Source organism: Bubalus bubalis, chromosome 2 (genome assembly GCF_019923935.1).
Source record: "Bubalus bubalis isolate 160015118507 breed Murrah chromosome 2, NDDB_SH_1, whole genome shotgun sequence".
Classification (NCBI taxonomy): Eukaryota; Metazoa; Chordata; class Mammalia; order Artiodactyla; family Bovidae; genus Bubalus; species Bubalus bubalis.
In genome coordinates this window covers 114568880-114585869 of record NC_059158.1, presented here as the reverse complement: position 1 = coordinate 114585869, position 16990 = coordinate 114568880, and the positions used below count along the sequence as shown (strand labels likewise).

The following is a 16990-nucleotide window of genomic DNA, read 5'->3' as shown; positions in this document are numbered from 1 at the left end:
ATGAAGCTGAAAAGTTGGCCTGATAAGTAAGCTGTGGTCGAGAGTTTAGATTTTCATATTAAGTATTTTAGTAAGCCAATGAATGGAGTTTTTAAAATAGGTTTGTGACATGCTCTGTCTTATGTTTTTAAAAAACACATTAACAGCTCTGTGGAGAATTATTTTAAGGTGTCAAGAAATGATGGTGACTTGGGCAAGAGTAGTAGAACAGGGACAGTGATATGGGGTTGTAGGGAGAAGCAACAGCACTTGATAAATGTGAGGACAAGGGCAAATGGGAAAGAAAAAAATCAAGGCTGATTCCTAGGTGTCTGTGTGTGTGCACACCATAGTTTGTTCAATCTCTTACATTTGGACATTATATGTAATTTCCAATATTTTACAATTACAAATAATGCTGCAATAAAATTAGGTTCATTTGTGATACCACACATAAGGATAACTCCAACATAGATTTGATCAAAGATTTAACTCCAAGATAAGGGTAAAACTATGCAGACACTAGAAAAGATGAGAAACTTCCTCTTTAATCCAAATATAAAGAAGGGCTTTCTGATGATGTCCTTTCTGTGCAATAATTCTGGGGATATTTATCCTCTGTAATGTAGCTAAGGCTGTTAAACTCATCCATACTTTAGATAGATGCCTTGACTCCTAGTTTTTTTCACTTGAGCATCTGGGTTGATTTATTTTACCATCATGAGGAAGACTGACAAAAACAGGTTTGGGAAGAAAGAGAATCAATAGCTCTGCTGTTGGACTTACTATATTTCAGATGTGTCTTAAACATTTAAGTAGGAATGTCCATAAGCAGTTAGGTACACTATTTTGGGGAGTTAAAGAGGGAAGTTGGGAAGAGGGCATCAGTGTATAGAAAGTATTTAAAGAAATGACACTGGATGAAATCACCAGGAGAAAAAGTAAAGCAGAGAACCAAAAGAACCCAAGACTAATTACTATGATTCACCAGCACTGGAAACTAAGTAGTGCTCAGTGAGATAGGAAGAAAACCAGAAAAAAATGTATTCAGAAGTAAGGGGGAGACAATGTTTCAAGAAGGCCTAACAGCTTTAGGCATTAAAAAAGAAAAAATATAAATTATTATGGTACTGGGCTTCTTTGGTGGTACAGGGGCTAAGAATCTGCCTTGCAATGCAGGGGACACAGGTTGGATCCCTAGTCTGGAAAGATCTCAGTGCTTCGGAGCAACCAAGCCCACGAGTCACAACTACTGAAGCCCTTGCACCTTAGAGCCCGTGCTCCACAACAAGAGAAGTCACCGCAATGAGAAGCCCATGCACTGCAGCAAAGAGTAGCCCCCGCTCGCCACAACTAGAGAAAGCCCACGCACAACGAAGACCCAGTGCAGCCAAAACTAAAGTTTTTAAAAAATCTTTAAAAAGTACTAAGTACCAAAGTATTAGTACTTAGTACTTGGGGGCAGAATCATATGCTCTCAGTATAACTCAATCCCTTTATCTCAAAATAATTCCACTTCCTATAGTCCCAATTCTGATCAATGGCATCACCCAGTCACTTAAATTTTCTCCTTCACCCATATCAAACCTGACATTAAGTCTGATAGATTCTGCCATTTTTATATCTTTCACTTATCTATTCTGTCTTCCTTAATGTTTTCAACTAGATTCAGGTCCTCAACTCTCATCAAGATTATTGATATTATCTCTTATGTATATTCCTGCTTCTTGGCTTAGTCTGGCATAATCCACCTTCCACCCTATGGCCAGAAAAAATTTTCCAAGTATGTATCTGATAGCATTGCTCTTTCTCTAGCTCTCTTTAAAATTCCTCAGGACCTAGAATGATGGTTTCTAGGCTTTGAGATGTCATTAATCAGTATTTTCCCCTTTTAAAAGTTGTGCTGATACTGCTAATAGCAGACACTTCTCAATTTGAATTGCAATTGCTATCTCCCCACTAGACTGGAACTTCCTTGAGAGCAGAAACGATGACCTAATTAATTTGCATTCAACAGTATTTACTGAGGGTGCACTATGTACACTAGGTGCTGGGATAATGTAAGTAAAAACAAACATGGTTCCTGCCCTCAACTGCGCTTATAATCTAGTTAGGGAGACAGGTACCAAACAAGCAACAAATTGATGTAAAATTGCTACTGTGACAAGAGCTAGGAAGGAGACACACATAGTGTATACTACTAAGTCGCTTCAGTCGTGTCCGACTCTGTGCGACCCCATAGACAGCAGCCCACCAGGCTCCCCCATCCCTGGGATTCTCCAGGCAAGAACACTGGAGTGGGTTGTCATTTCCTTCTCCAATGCATGAAAGTGAAAATTCAAAGTGAAGTCGCTCAGTCATGTCCAACCCTCAGCGACCCCATGGACTGCAGCCTACCAGGCTCCTCCGTCCATGGGATTTTCCAGGCAAGAGTACTGGAGTGGGGTGCCATTGCCTTCTCCACACATAGTATATATAGAGCTTAAAATACGGGACATGAGCCCATTAGAGTTGGGGAGAGAATTTTCAGAACTGTTGCTTCAGCTGGGTTCTGAAGAGCAGACAACAGCTAAAAGGTAAAGCGGCAAAGAGGAAAGGGAAGAGCACAGAGAGAAAAGCATAGATGAAAGCCTTGTGGCAGGAGAGAACACAGCAGGAAAGGATACCACTGGGGCTGGAGGTGAGAAAGCAAGACATTCTTGGTACAAAGAGACAAGATCACATAGGGCCACACACTGGTTTGAGGAATTTGATCTATCAAAAGGCTGTGAGGTTTTTAATTAGGATATGTCAGGGAATGTTTAACAGTAGGATTCCTGTGTGCTGTTGCCTGTCTCTCTTGAGCCCTCTGTTCCTTATCAGTTCCTGTCAGGAACGAGTGGAGCGGCAAGCCGCTCCCAGGACTGAGATCAAAGAGATGGGATGCTTGCATAGGATTTCCTTCATTAGCTTTTCCATATGGGGAAAGGGATGATTTACAACCCTCTTTTGATATGGATGTCTTTTGGCTTTATGGCTTCTATTACTCCTTGTTTCCTTGGTAACTTGTAAAGTCTGGTCTTTTGATGTTTATCTGAAGCTACCTTGTAATAAGGTATATATACTCACACAGAGTTCAATAAAGGACCCTTGTCCCACTAGAGACTTGGGTCCCTGTGTCCTTCTTTCTTTCTTTCTTTTTCTCTCTGTCTCTTTCTGGCTGATTCTCTGGAGCGTGGAAGCCTGCCGAGCTCATTTTCCTGCCCGGGCTTTCAAGACTTCTCAAGACCTCTTAAGAGGGCGCCCTGTGCCTACGTGAATGGTACAAGCCCTGTCCTAGGGTTTCATTGGTTTTCTGCATAACCCAGGGAATATTAGCCTCTTTCCTTCTTTCACTTTCTTGTCGTTGACCCCGGACCACCAGGTTCCAGTCCATTAAAGGACCGCAACAAGGATATAACTAGTTGAAATTTGAAAAGACCCTTCTGGCCCTAACACGGCACTTATCACACCCAAAATCTCAAAAATCGCTCAAGAAAATCCCCCTTTTAGGCTTTTCTCTCCCTTCTTATCTAGTATATGTACTTTGCCAAAACATAGCCATAGGGGGAAAAAAATCCCACCACCATCAGATTCCAAAGGACAACTCTTCATAGTCACCCATGTATTTCTCTTCCTTGGACTGGACCCTTCTCCAAATTTTCTATCTCCCCTAAAAAGGAAGCCAGTCTAATTCAACCCAATATTTATTACCCAACCAGAAAACTTACACCTATATTCATCAAAAAGAATGATACAAATGAATTTACAAAACAGAAACTCACAGACATAGAAAACAAACTTATGATTACCAAAGGGGAGAGGGATAGATTGGGAGATCGGGATTGACACATACACACTGCTGCTGCTGCTGCTGCTAAGTCGCTTCAGTCGTGTCCTACTCTGTGCGACCCCATAGATGGCAGCCCACCAGGCTCCCCCGTCCCTGGGATTCTCCAGGCAAGAACACTGGAGTGGGTTGCCCTTGCCTTCTCCTACTGTATACTAAACAGATAACCAACAAGGACCTACTGTATAGCACAGGAAACTATATTCAATATTTTGTAATACCCTATAAGGGAAAATAATATGAAGATGAATATATAAATAAAGTATTATATATAAATAAAATGCTGTTGTTGTTTAGTTGCAACATCATATTTTACTTAGGACTCTTTTGCAGCCCCATGGACTGTAGCCCGCCAGTGTCCTCTGTCCATGTGATTTCCCAGGCAAGAATACTGGAGTGGGTTGCCATGCCCTTCTCCAGAAGATCTTCCTGACCCAGGGATCAAACCCTTGTCTCCTGCATTGGCAGGCATTCTTCACCGGGGAGGCCCAAAATAAATACATACAAACATAAATAAATATTTATTTAAATGTAATTGGGTAGACCAAAGTTTGTTCAGGTTTTTCCATAACATCTTATGGGAAAATCTCAACAAATATTTTGGCCAACCCAATATATAGCTAAATCACTGTGATGAACACTTAAAACTAATCAACTAACCAACAATTCAACTATAGTTGATATCATAAATCAACTATGCTGCTGCTGCTGCTGCTAAGTCGCTTCAGTCATGTCTGACTCTGTGAGACCCCATAGATGGCAGCCCACCAGGCTCCCCCGTCCCTGGGATTCTCCAGGCAAGAACACTGGAGTGGGTTGCCATTTCCTTCTCCAAAAAAATCAACTATACTTCCATTTAAAATATATATATTCAATTATTTAAGATGAATTTAATTAAAATAAATACCAACTTCATATTTGTTTAGCTTACAACAATTCTGAGGCTTTTTCTGAAACAAAATTGAACAAAAGTGAATAGAAGTTTCCATTTCTGAATATAAAATACTGCTCACTTTTATCAGATACCTAATAAAAATTTTTAAGTTCATTTTTGAGAAGTCAATCCACAAACATGGTAGAAGAGTTCAAAAGCATTAAATTCAATGTATGTCACCCAGAGGGAGCCAATTTTATCTGTTGTCTGTATATGTGTATTTTCGTAAAGGTAATCTATAATTATACAAGTACTGACTATGCTGTACTTTGACTGTGTGGATCACAATAAGCTGTGGAAAATTCTGAAAGAGATGGGAATACCAGACCACCTGACCTGCCTCTTGAGAAACCTGTATGCAGGTCAGGAAGCAATAGTTAGAACTGGACATGGAACAACAGACTGGTTCCAAATAGGAAAAGGAGTACGTCAAGGCTGTATATTGTCATCCTCCTTATTTAACTTATGTGCAGAGTACATCCTGAGAAACGCTGGGCTGGAAGAAACACAAGCTGGAATCAAGATTGCCGGGAGAATCTTATCTCAATAACCTCAGATATGCAGATGACACCACCCTTATGGCAGAAAGTGAAGAGGAACTCAAAAGCCTCTTGATGAAAGTGAAACAGGAAAGTGAACAAGTTGGCTTAAAGCTCAACATTCAGAAAACGAAGATCATGGCATCTAGTCCCATCAGTTCATGGGAAATAGATGGGGAAACAGTGGAAACAGTGTCAGACTTTATTTTGGGGGGCTCTAAAATCACTGCAGATGGTCATTGCAGCCATGAAATTAAAAGACGTTTACTCCTTGGAAGGAAAGTTATGACCAACCTAGATAGCATATTGAAAAGCAGAGACATTACTTTGCCAACAAAGGTCTGTCTAGTCAAGGCTATGGTTTTTCCAGTGGTCATGTATGGATGTGAGAGTTGGACTGTGAAGAAAGCTGAGCGCCGAAGAATTGATGCTTTTGAACTGTGGTGTTGGAGAAGACTCTTGAGAGTCCCTTGGACTGCAAGGAGATCCAACCAGTCCTTCCTAAAGGAGATCAGTCCTGGGTGTTCATTGGAAGGACTGATGCAGAAGCTGAAACTCTAATACTTGGGCCACCTCATGTGAAGAGTTGACTCATTGGAAAAGACCCTGATGCTGGGAGGGATTGGGGGCAGGAGAAGGGGATGACAGAGGATGAGATGGTTGGATGGCATCACCGACTTGATGGACATGAGTTTGGGTAAACTCTGGGAGTTGGTGACGGACAGGGAGGCCTGGCGTGCTGCAATCCATGGGGTTGTAAAGAGTCAGACACGACTGAGCGACTGAACTGAACTGAACTGAAGCTAGCTTAGGGCTTCCCAGATGGCGCTAGCGGTAAAGAACCCACCTGCAAATACGAGAGACTTAAAAGATGTGGGTTCAATCACTAGGTTGGGAAGATCTTCTGGAGGAGGGCGTGTTAGCAACCCACTCTAGTATTCTTGCATGGAGAATCCCATGGACACAGGAGCCTGGAGGGCTCCGGTCTGGTCCACAGGGTCACAAAGAGTTGGATATGACTGAAGTGACTTAGCAAGCAAGCTAACTTCAATTTGGATGCATTATAAAACTCTATATTTATATTCCCTTCCCCACTGATGTTGTATGTTTTTGATATCACAATTTATATCTTTTTATCTTGCGTGTCTCTTAACAAGTTTTTGTAGTTATAGTTATTTTTACTACTTTCTTTTAATCTTCAAACTTTGAAAGTAATTAACCTATCACCTTTACAACTTTATTCTGATTTTTCCTACATAACTTACCAGTGATATTCATCCTCTAATATGTTTTCCTGCAGCCAATTAACACTCTTTTGTTTCAGCTTAAAGAAGTCCTTTTAACATTTCCTGTAAGGCCAGTCTAGTGGGGATGAACTCCATTACCTTTTGCTGTCTGGAAAACTCTCTCCTTCAACTCCTAAGGACAGCTTTTCTGATAGAGTATTCTTGATTGGCAGCTTTTCTTCTTTCAGCACTTTGATCCCTTCTTTTTAATAGGGGACTAGTATTTCATTGTATAGATATATCAAACTATTCAATCCTCAAATCATGAATGGTCATGCTTCCAGTCTTTTAAAATTACAAACTACTACTAAGAATGCCCTTAAATGATGTTTAACATCTTTTCAAATGTTTATTTGCCATCTGTATCACTTCTTTGTGAAGTATCTGTTCAGATCCTTTGCTCCCTTTATTTTTTTTTTGGCCACTTAGCATGTGGGATCCTAGTTCACTGATGAGAAATGGCACTCATGTCCTCCTGCATTGGAAGTACAGAGTCTTAACCACTGGACCATCAGGGAAGAGCACCCCCTTTGCCCATTTTAAAATTGGGTTCTTTGTTTTCTTATAGAGCTTTAAGAGTTCTTTGCATATTTGGAACACAAGTCCTTTATTAGAAAGTGTTTTGCAAAGACATTTTCCTTGTACTTTCACTCTCTTAACTGTCTTTCACAGAGCAGAAGTCTTTAATTTTAATAAAGTCCAACTTAATTTTTTCTTTCATGGATCATCTTTTGGTGTTGTATCTAAAAACTCAGTGCCAAACAAATCACCTAGCTTTTCTCCTGTTACTTTCCAGAATTTTTAAAGCTTTGCATTTGACATCTAGGGACATGATTTACTTAAAATTAATTTTTGTTAAAAGTGAGATCTTTGAGATTTTGTGAGATTTGTGGGGGTTTTTTGCCAGATGGATGTCCAGTTGTTTCAGCGCTATTTGTTGAAAAGATGATCTTTTCTTAATTTAAGTGCCTTTGCTCCTTTGTCAAAGATCAGTTGACCATATTTCTATAGGTCTATTTCTGGGCTCCCTATTCTGATCCACTGATGTATGTCTATTATTTTGCCAATATACACTGTCTTTCATACTGTAGCTTTGAGGTTGGGTAGAGCCCATTCCACTTCTTTGGTATTGTGTAGGCTATTTTGGGTCTTCTGTCTTTCCATATAAACTTTAGAATCAATTAGTACTTATCTATAAAAGAACTTGATAAATTTTTTATTGGGATTGCACTGAATTTATAAATGAAGTTGGGACGAACTGACATCTAGTGATGTTAATTCTTGGAATCCATGAACTCAGAATATCCTTCCACTCATATCTATTTTCTTTAATCATAGCTTTATAGTTTTCTATAAACAGATCCTGTACATATTTTAGATTCACACCTGTTTTATTTTTTATAAACGATATTGTGTTTTTTAGCTTCAAATATCAATTACACATGGCTGATACACAGGAAAGCAACTGACTCTTGTGTATTATAATCCTGCTATAGTCACCTACTAGTTCCAGTTTTTTTAAATACTCTTTTAAGATTTTCTACATGAACAATTATGTTACTAGGAACAAAGTCAGTTTTCTTTCTTTGTTCCTGATCTGCTTAGCTTTGATTTCCTTTTCTTACAGGACTTACGGGACAACTTTGAAAGGAGAGATAAGACGGAGTCATGCTTTAGTAGGAAAGTTTCTCACCATTAAGCATGATACTAGCTCTAAGGTTGTATTAACTTGACTAAGTTGCAGAAGTTCTCTTACATTCCTAGTTTGTTAGAGCTTTTATCATGAATGAGCGTTCAAAGTAGACACTTTTTAAGTGTTGCTTTCAGTCAATCTGCCCTGGAACTTCTAAGCAAGGTAGGTAAGAAAGTAAGTTATTTAGACAACCGTTCACGCCAGGTGACTACCAAAATACCTCAATACTGTGTGTGACGGGGTGGGGGGCAAGCAAAGCCAAGATACATCAGTACATTGAGCGTCGGAGCGCCCAAACGATGGCAAAAGCCTGGAGATTTAATCAAGAACTCAATGAAAGTACCAGTTGCCTTTAGAAGTATGTCTTCCTGTGCTCTAATCTTGGCAAATAGGAGCCTGGTGGGCTTACCGTTCAAGAGATCGCCAAAGTCGGACAGGACTCAACAACTTAACAACAAAAATTTAAAAACTTAGAAAATTATTCACACACAGTAGGCGTTGGCTCAAAGCCAGAGACGCACCCACTCCCAGGGTGGAGCTCTGCGGAATTTTCTTACAGGAACAGAAGAAAGGGTTAATGAATACTGTTACCATATTCAACACTGATAATTTTTTTCCTCAGTTGTTTTTACAACACCTGCTTCTCTTCAAACTTCTCTTTAAAATCACAGATATTAAAAAACCACTACCGAAACGGACTCGAAACCTAGTTTGAAAATCCAGCTACTCTGATTGCTAATTGGATAACCCTTGGCCTGCGTAGTCGTGGAATTCAAACAAGATAATGTAGAGGAAAAGCACTGAAGAACAGCACAAACGTGGAGCGTCATTTCTTCTGCACCCTTTCTCAGGTAGGTCCCTGCCAGAACCACCCATTGGGGGAAGGCTGTCCGCCTACCACTTGAGAGTAGGGAGCCTACGATATTGCGCAGACCGACGCTGTGAAAAATAGAGATGTGCCGCACGACTGCGACACAGCAAGGTTTTGTGGTTTTTTTTAAGCGCTGCCAGACTCCAGATTCCAGCATCGCTGGGATTTGAGAGTTCACGCCCAGAACACATGGCGCAGCCGCGTGCCCGCCTCTCTCGTCACCCGACCCGAAACCAGTCTCTCCCTTCCTCTCCACCACGCCCTTAGCCCAACCAATCCTAAACCCAGCATGCACCGCGCCGACCTTTTCCTTCCAGCCGACCCCCACCTCTGGGCGCCTCCAAATGACAAGCGGCGCGGAGCATTGTGGTCCCGTACGCGAGAGCGAGGATGGAGGCAGGAAAGAGAAAGCAAAAGGCTCGGGCGAGCCGATAGGGCGGTCCCCGCGCACGCGCACGCGCGGCGACGGGGGTGAAAAGGGGCAGTGCCTGGTCTACGGCGAGCGGAGTGGGGCGGGGTCGCGCGGCCTTGGCGGGGAGTCCGCGAGCCCGGAGGGGCGGGGGGTGGGTGAGGGAGCGGGCGGAGGAGGAAGTGTCATGGCGTCGGGCCGTGGAGCTTCTTCTCGCTGGTTCTTTACTCGGGAACAGCTGGAGAACACGCCGAGCCGTCGCTGCGGAGTGGAGGCGGATAAAGAGCTCTCGTACCGCCAGCAGGCGGCCAACCTCATCCAGGAAATGGGACAGCGTCTCAATGTGTATCCTTTCTTATTCTTGGCCTTCCCCGCTCACGCCCTGTCCCTCTCACTACTCGCCGGGTCGCCGGGCCTGGTGCCCCGCGAACATGGCGCCGTCGCCTCGGCCTTTGCTGGGCCTCGGCCGCGCCGTAAGGGAAGGCAGGTTCGGGTTCGGAAGGTCGCTCGCGACCGGCGGAGGAGTGGAGGAGGAGGGGAGACCGGGAATGCGGGCCGGGAGGCTGCGTTGTGTAATCTGTTTGGGGCCGCGCGTGGTGGCGGCGGGGGATGGGAGTGCCGCCCAGACGAGAGGGGACTTTTAGGGATTATCGCAGAAAAAAGGCGGTTGCTTCCACTTCTCGTCCGAGAAGGGCTGGAGAGCTAGCTCTCCCAGCGAATTTGATGGCGGTTCTCTCGTACCTGGGGAGCGCACGGGAGGTCTTTATATTCTTGACAAGGTTTTGTATGGGTGTGCGCGCGCGTGTTTCAACTCTGATTTGAGGTTTAGTCAGCCGTAGCCATTGATCAATCTTTCCTGGGCTCGCTTAATTTCAATATTAGAGCGAAATGCTCGGCATTTGTTGTTACTGTTAGTATTACCATTTCGGTGTGAAGCTTTTTATAACCGCCAGCCCCCACCCCACCAACTTGTTATTTATTTATTTACTTACTTATTATTACAGTTTGGGGATTGGTTTTGAGTGAACGGGTGGCGTTGGAAAAGGACCGTAGATCGGATATTTTCCTTCAAAATTGTTTTTGAAAGAGATCTTGTTTTTCTCCAATATTTCCTAAATGTTACGTTCCAGCTCTCAGCTTACAATAAACACTGCGATTGTTTATATGCACAGGTTTTACATGCACCATTCTTTCACCAAATTCAGTAGATATGTAAGTACTATTTTATTGTTTGTTTTTACTGCAACCAAATTTTAAGGTACAATCGATACGTAGAAAGGAGTTGGTCGTGGATTTTACTACTGTATTTAGTGTTCCAAATTAACAGTGAAGGTGAATGGCTTGAACATTTTGCTTCAAATGCGCGGTTTCTGGTTCGTTGGTTTGTTAGTTTTTTAATTTGGGATGACAAGCTGCCAGGCGCTGTGTCAGGCTCTGCCGGCTCTTTTGAGCTGAGAGAAATCAGAAGCATTTCTTTTCTCAAAGAGTGTTTATTACATTTGTATGCATTTAAGTTTTATATTCGACATTTAAACAATTTCAGGTAATTAAATTAAACAATTTTAATGTACAATGTGATGGGGAGACGCGGTCATCTGTATTCATATTGTTTCAAATAGTATGAATTGGGCTTAGTTTAATTGCAACTTTGTTTTGTAATAATCCTTTGAAAGAACTGTTTTGCTATTTTAGCAAAAATATTTCACTTGTTAACACAATTTAAGTTGTCAAACGTTATTTATCACAAGTTCGCATTAGTTGTCTACTTAAATTTTTGGTGATTTGAATTGTATCTTGCTTCAGACAAAACTATGTCGTGTATGTGTATAATTAGTTTGAAGTTCATCTTACCTTGCAATACTAAGGTACTGATTTGGAACATATGCTGTAAATCTTGTGTGTCACAAATTGAGTAGTGGCTTTTAGTTGCAATTTTAAATTATGAAACAGGGCAGTTGGGTGTGTGCTCTTTTCAGAGAAACATGCATACTGTGTTGTACCTGTTAACAAAACTACATATCATTTAGAAATACTTTAAGGTAAATATTTTACCTTATTTCTCACCATGTTTTTTACTTATAGCTGTTATTTTAGAATGTTACTCTGAAAGATGTGTGGAAAAATTGACCATGGAAGACTTCATGCATGGATTGTTATTAGACCTTTTAAGAAAACAGTTTTTGAAAAGGTTCTTTTTTTGAGTTGGAAGAAAGGAAAAGCTTCATAGTTTAGATTGATTCCTATATTAATGTCTTCTGATCGTAAATCTGACTTGGTTTATCAGATTGGCATATAGGTTTATCTTAAAAACAATATACATTTCTTATATACATTTTGGTCTCTTGCAGTCTCCATAGCTTCTACTCTTCATCTTTTAAATCTGTGTGATTCTTGTTCTGTTTTTATTTCCCTAGTTATTTCTTGTGCATGGAACTTAGATCAGTGATAGTGTTGGGAAGAGAGAGGAAACCTTTTTGGTAGTAATATTTAGATTGAGAGAAATAGCATTTTTATTTAAATTGTCTTCTAAGGCAGTAGTGAACTGATAAATACTAATATGAATATGACTTAAGTAGCCCTGGAAAATACTGGTAGGAGTCACAAATTAAAATAGTTCTGGAAATTCTTTGTGTGGCTGCAGATGCCCATTTGCTTGCTTTTCTACTTCAGTAATGATTTCACTACAAGACTACACTTCTCATTTTGAACCATCCCTCTTTCATAATTTGTCTCTATGGCCTGTTTGGTATGCTTTAAAGCAAATGCTTACAGCCAAAATTCACAGCTGGAACTTTAAATTGACTGGTGAAGCCCAGGTCGCTGGCATTCTAACCCTTGTTATTTTATTTAAGTGCCATCATTCAGTAAGAAAGCCAAAGTACTCATTTTTATTACCCTACTTTCTGTCTTATGTGTGTATAAAGGCAAACCTCAATGTTGTACAGAGTTGTTATTAGCAGAATAATTGAAATCTGATGTTAGTTTCTGTTTTGAGAAGTAAATTGCACTCTTCATTTCTAACCATTGTCTTTTTTTACCTTTGCTATTATATCAAAAGTGGTTTTAATATTTGTGTTGGTGCACTTGCAACAATTGCACAGCCTCACTCTTTTATCTTTTTTCCTATTCTTTTAGGGTGAAGGGGGTGGTCTCAAATTGAATGTGAGTCACTTTTAAATTCATATTCTGCCACATTATTGGGAAAAGTTTTCTTATAAGGCTATAATGGAATGTCATAGTAAACTTTAAGAAGGTTTAAGTCATTACAAAGTAAATTAAACACCATTTGGTAAATTAAACCATAACAAGCTTAAATTTAAAGATGTTGGTGACAAAATATATCCAATTTTATAATAAATATGCTTTCATTATATTAAAAAATTTATGTGGCTTTATTTTTTCTCACATTGACAAATTTAAAAGTAAAAAATCCCCTAAAGGTCAAGTTGCTCTTGTGTTAAAAATCAGTGTCAACAGAGCTGTCTTTCATCATTGTCGGTTTCTCTTTTTAGAAGGTTGGCTTGCTATCAGCAGGAAATGAGTTTTATATGTAACCTAATTACATAAATCTATCTTTTGCTCACTGGATGCAGTAAGATTTATGTAATTAAGATTAGTAATTGAAGAATGGCCTTGCTGGATCAAGCTCAAGATGAATCTAGTGAAGTGTATAAAAAAAGCTCTGGAAACAACAGTGCCTCCAAAGTATATCCTGTGGGAGAGCATTGTCCCCTGTGTCAGTCATAGAGCACATATTGACTCAGCTTCTCCTAGAAACTCTGTTCATTAGTTTGTTTGGTTAGTCAAGCTTACAATGCACTTGTTTTCTTGTATTAATTCCAAGTCTTCTGAGTTCTCTTCAGATGAGGTTGTAAAGAGCACATTCTTAGTATTTTTATTGGTCATTGTCTAGTTTCCTAGCATTTCTCCAGTTCATGGGGTCATTTTAATCTTCTCTTTACTTTCTTTAGATCTGTTGGCCTCTTTCTTGAACTGCAGCAATTGAAACATTTATGCCAAACTTAAATGTATTTTATTAGTTTAAGGTATCAAATACATGGTTAGCTAAAGGCGGTATTCAGAACTAATGATTTTTGACTTCTAAGAGTGCGTCATCAATGTCATATCTGAGTTTCACTAAATACATTAAAATTAGTCAGCTGATAAGCATAAAAGAACTTGTATTTGCTTGTGCTGAAAAATGATTACCACTTTTTGTCTTCAGTCTTAATCGTTCGCAGTTGGCTTGGCTCTTGACAATAGACAGCATTTGAAAATTTAAAGATGTTCTTTTAGCATTCTTTTCCTTCTCTGTAAAGACTTAAATGATTTAAAGGAAAGCCATTCTTAAGTCTATCTAGAAAGTTGCCCATAGTCCCGATTGTTTGTCCTATAATAAAGCATTCTCCCATTCTGATTTTTAATAATAATCTTTGCATCAAAATGTATTCAAGGTGGTGGGGCAGGGCTGTCGCATGCAGAATCTTAGTTCCCAGACCAGGGATCAAACCTGGGCCCTCTATATTGGCTGCTAGAGTCAACCACTGGACCACCAGGCAAGTCTGGTGCAAGATTTTTTTTTTTAACAGATTTCATACAATTTACACTAACTCTTGCTTATTTATACTCAAATTGCTCATAAAATCGCCATAAAATATTGACATTTGTGAAAGAAAACCAACATTTTGGTAGAATTGGTTAGCTAAAGATTTTGTTCACATTTTTATTGTGAAAGCTGTAAATTTCTGTCAAGCATAGGAATATAAATAAGTTAAATGTAAAAATTCACCACCACCATTCACCCCAGGCTAGAAGGTGAGCACCGTAAGGACAAAGGGGCGTTTGTTTATTTCTTTTCTTTTTTGGCTATATTCACCATTACCTCACATGAAATAGATATTCAGCAATGGTTTGTTAACAGAATGGATCAACTCTTGTTGCTTCACAGGTGTGTTGAATGAATTCTTTTACATTTTCCTCTATATACATTCTTCCCATGTAGATACATTTAAAGTGTTTTATTATTTGAAAATTAACAGACACGTGTTAAATGAAAACGGTAGAAAAGGGGATATGATAAATCTCCCTCCCATCTAAGTGTCTGAGCCCCGTGCCCTACACCATTGCTGTTCACTGTCTTTGTGTGCCCTTTCAGAAATACTTTTTGCTTGTGCAAACATTTGTGTGTATCTTTATCAGGAGAGGAAAGGGTTTTTGTTTGTTTTTTCACAGGCATTGGATCCAGCACATAGCAGCAAATGTAAAAACATACAGAATTGGACTGATCCCAGTTGGGGACAGATGTGGCTGTTTCTGGAGAAGTAATTTTTAAGGTGGCACTAGCAAAGGATGGTATAGATTTACCTAGTGGTTCTCAGCCAGAGGCGGTTTTGCCCACCACCCATTTAACAATGTTTGGAAACATTTTGTTTGTCACAGCTGGGGAAAGGGGTACTACTGATACGTAGTGAATAATAGAAGCCAGAGATGCTGCTAAACATCTTACAGTGCACAGGGTTGCCCGCTAAAGCCAAGAGATAGCTGGTACAAAACGTCAGTAGGGCTAAGGTTGAGAAAACCATGGGTTAACCTAGAGAGCTAAGGAGACTAAAGCTGTGTTATCCTTAACTAGATTAATTTTGAGTGTTTGGTGAAATTTTCTATGTTCTAGTAAGAAATTGCTTATTCATCTGTAATTCCTCAAGGACCTTGGGAACAATGATCAATTTGTGATCTTTTTCTAATTTAGGGCTTAAGGGAAACATTTTTGATATCCCTAAAATTTAAAGTTTAAATTTAGTTTGCCTTTCTGTGAAGTACTAATGTGTTCCTTAGCCTCTTATTTGAGCTTTTTGTGAATTTCTTATCATGTTAGCAAATATTTTAGTAGTTTGTCTTCTAATTTTGTTTATGGAGGTTTTTGACATAATTTTTTTAGTTATTTAAACATACCAGCCTTTAATTTTGCTTTATTATCAGGAGATAAGTGTCTGTTATATTCATTTACTGGTTTCATGGGAAGAGTTTCTTGGGCTTCTGTGTTTGTTTTTCCTCCTTAAGTTAATTTTGGTGTGTCGTTCTTAAATATTTATCTGAAGTTGGTTACCCTCTTATTGCAAATAAGGAAGAAAAGAATCAAAGGTTAAACACTTTGTCTGAAGTCACACAGCAACAGAGTGACAGAAGCAAAAATCTCACCCAGATCTAGACTCCATTGTTCATGCAGTTATCACTATTTCTACCTCAAGTATCTGTTGTTAGGAATCTTTTCATAGCCTTGAAATTTATCACCGAAAGCAGTACATACAAAGCTTTTGCATTGTGCCAGTAGTGATTCACCAGCTTCCTGCATGAGAATTACCAAAATGTTCCTTTAAAATATGCTTTAGTGAACTATATCTTAAACCTGTGTAATCAGGATACTTGTGGTGAGACCTGGCATCCTCTCTCTTACTGTTAAAGTAACACTGATATCTGCTAAAGTTGAAGATTGTTCATTTTAATTTTGATTTCTCCTCTGTGTCTCATAATCCATTATACAGTCAGCCCTCTGCATCTGTGGGTTCAACCAACCGTGGATTGAAACTATTTGGAAAAAATGCAACATTTCCAAAAAGCAAAATTTGTGTTTACCCCACACCAGCAGCTCTTAATATTTACATAGGAGTTCACTAACAGAGAAGGCAATGGCACCCCACTCCAGTACTCTTGCCTGGAGAATCCCATGGATGGAGGCGCCTGGTAGGCTGTAGTCCATGGGGTCGCTAGGAGTCGGACACAACTGAGCGACTTCACTTTCACTTTCTTGTGTTGTATTAGGTATTATAAGTAATCTGGAACTGATTAAAAATACAGAGAAGGATGTGGGTAGGATATATGCAATCCTTGACTAGTATTAAAGATTTGATAGATTTCCTGTCTCAAAGTACAGGTTTCCTCTCCATCCCTTTCTTTTACTTGAATTTTGTCTGTTGAAGGACCTAGGACATTAGACCTGTAGAGTCTCCACCTGTCTGAATTTTGCTTATTGTATGCTTATAGTACAGTTTATTGTTTTCCTTTGTTGTTCTTGTTATTCAGTTGCTCAGTCATGTCCAACTCTGTGCAACCCCATGGACTGCAGCATGCCAGGCTTCCCTGTCCTTCACTGTCTCCTGGAGCTTGCTCAAATTTATGTCCATGGAGTCGGTGATGCCATCCAACCACCTCATCCTCTGTCATCCCCTTCTCCTTCTGCCTTCAATTTTTCCCAGCATTAGGGTCTTCTCCAGTGAGTTGGCTCTTCACATCAGGTGACCGAAGTATTGGAGCTTCAGCTTCAGCATTAGTCTTTCCAATGAATATTCAAGGTTAAATTCCTCTAGGATTGACTGGTTTGATCTCCTTGCAGTCCAAGGGACTCTCAAGAGTC

General features: G+C 39.9%; 1 protein-coding gene across 6 annotated transcripts in view; it reads left to right on the top strand.

Annotated features, from left to right (window-relative positions):
• The first annotated feature begins 8744 nt into the window (after positions 1-8744).
• The window catches only part of CCNT2 (cyclin T2), a 34107-nt gene continuing 25861 nt past the window's right edge, over positions 8745-16990 (top strand). For 2 of the 6 annotated variants that reach the window (XM_006062932.4, XM_006062930.4), the window contains exons 1-3: positions 9728-9924; positions 10710-10791; positions 12715-12741. In XM_006062932.4, the coding sequence (XP_006062994.1) occupies positions 9767-9924; positions 10710-10791; positions 12715-12741 (267 nt within the window). In that variant the 5' untranslated portion in view covers positions 9728-9766. Of the gene's footprint in view, positions 9151-9727; positions 9925-10709; positions 10792-12714; positions 12742-16990 lie in introns of those variants that run through there. The other 4 variants (XM_006062931.4, XR_003106869.2, XM_006062933.4 and 1 more) reach the window with 3 other exon arrangements.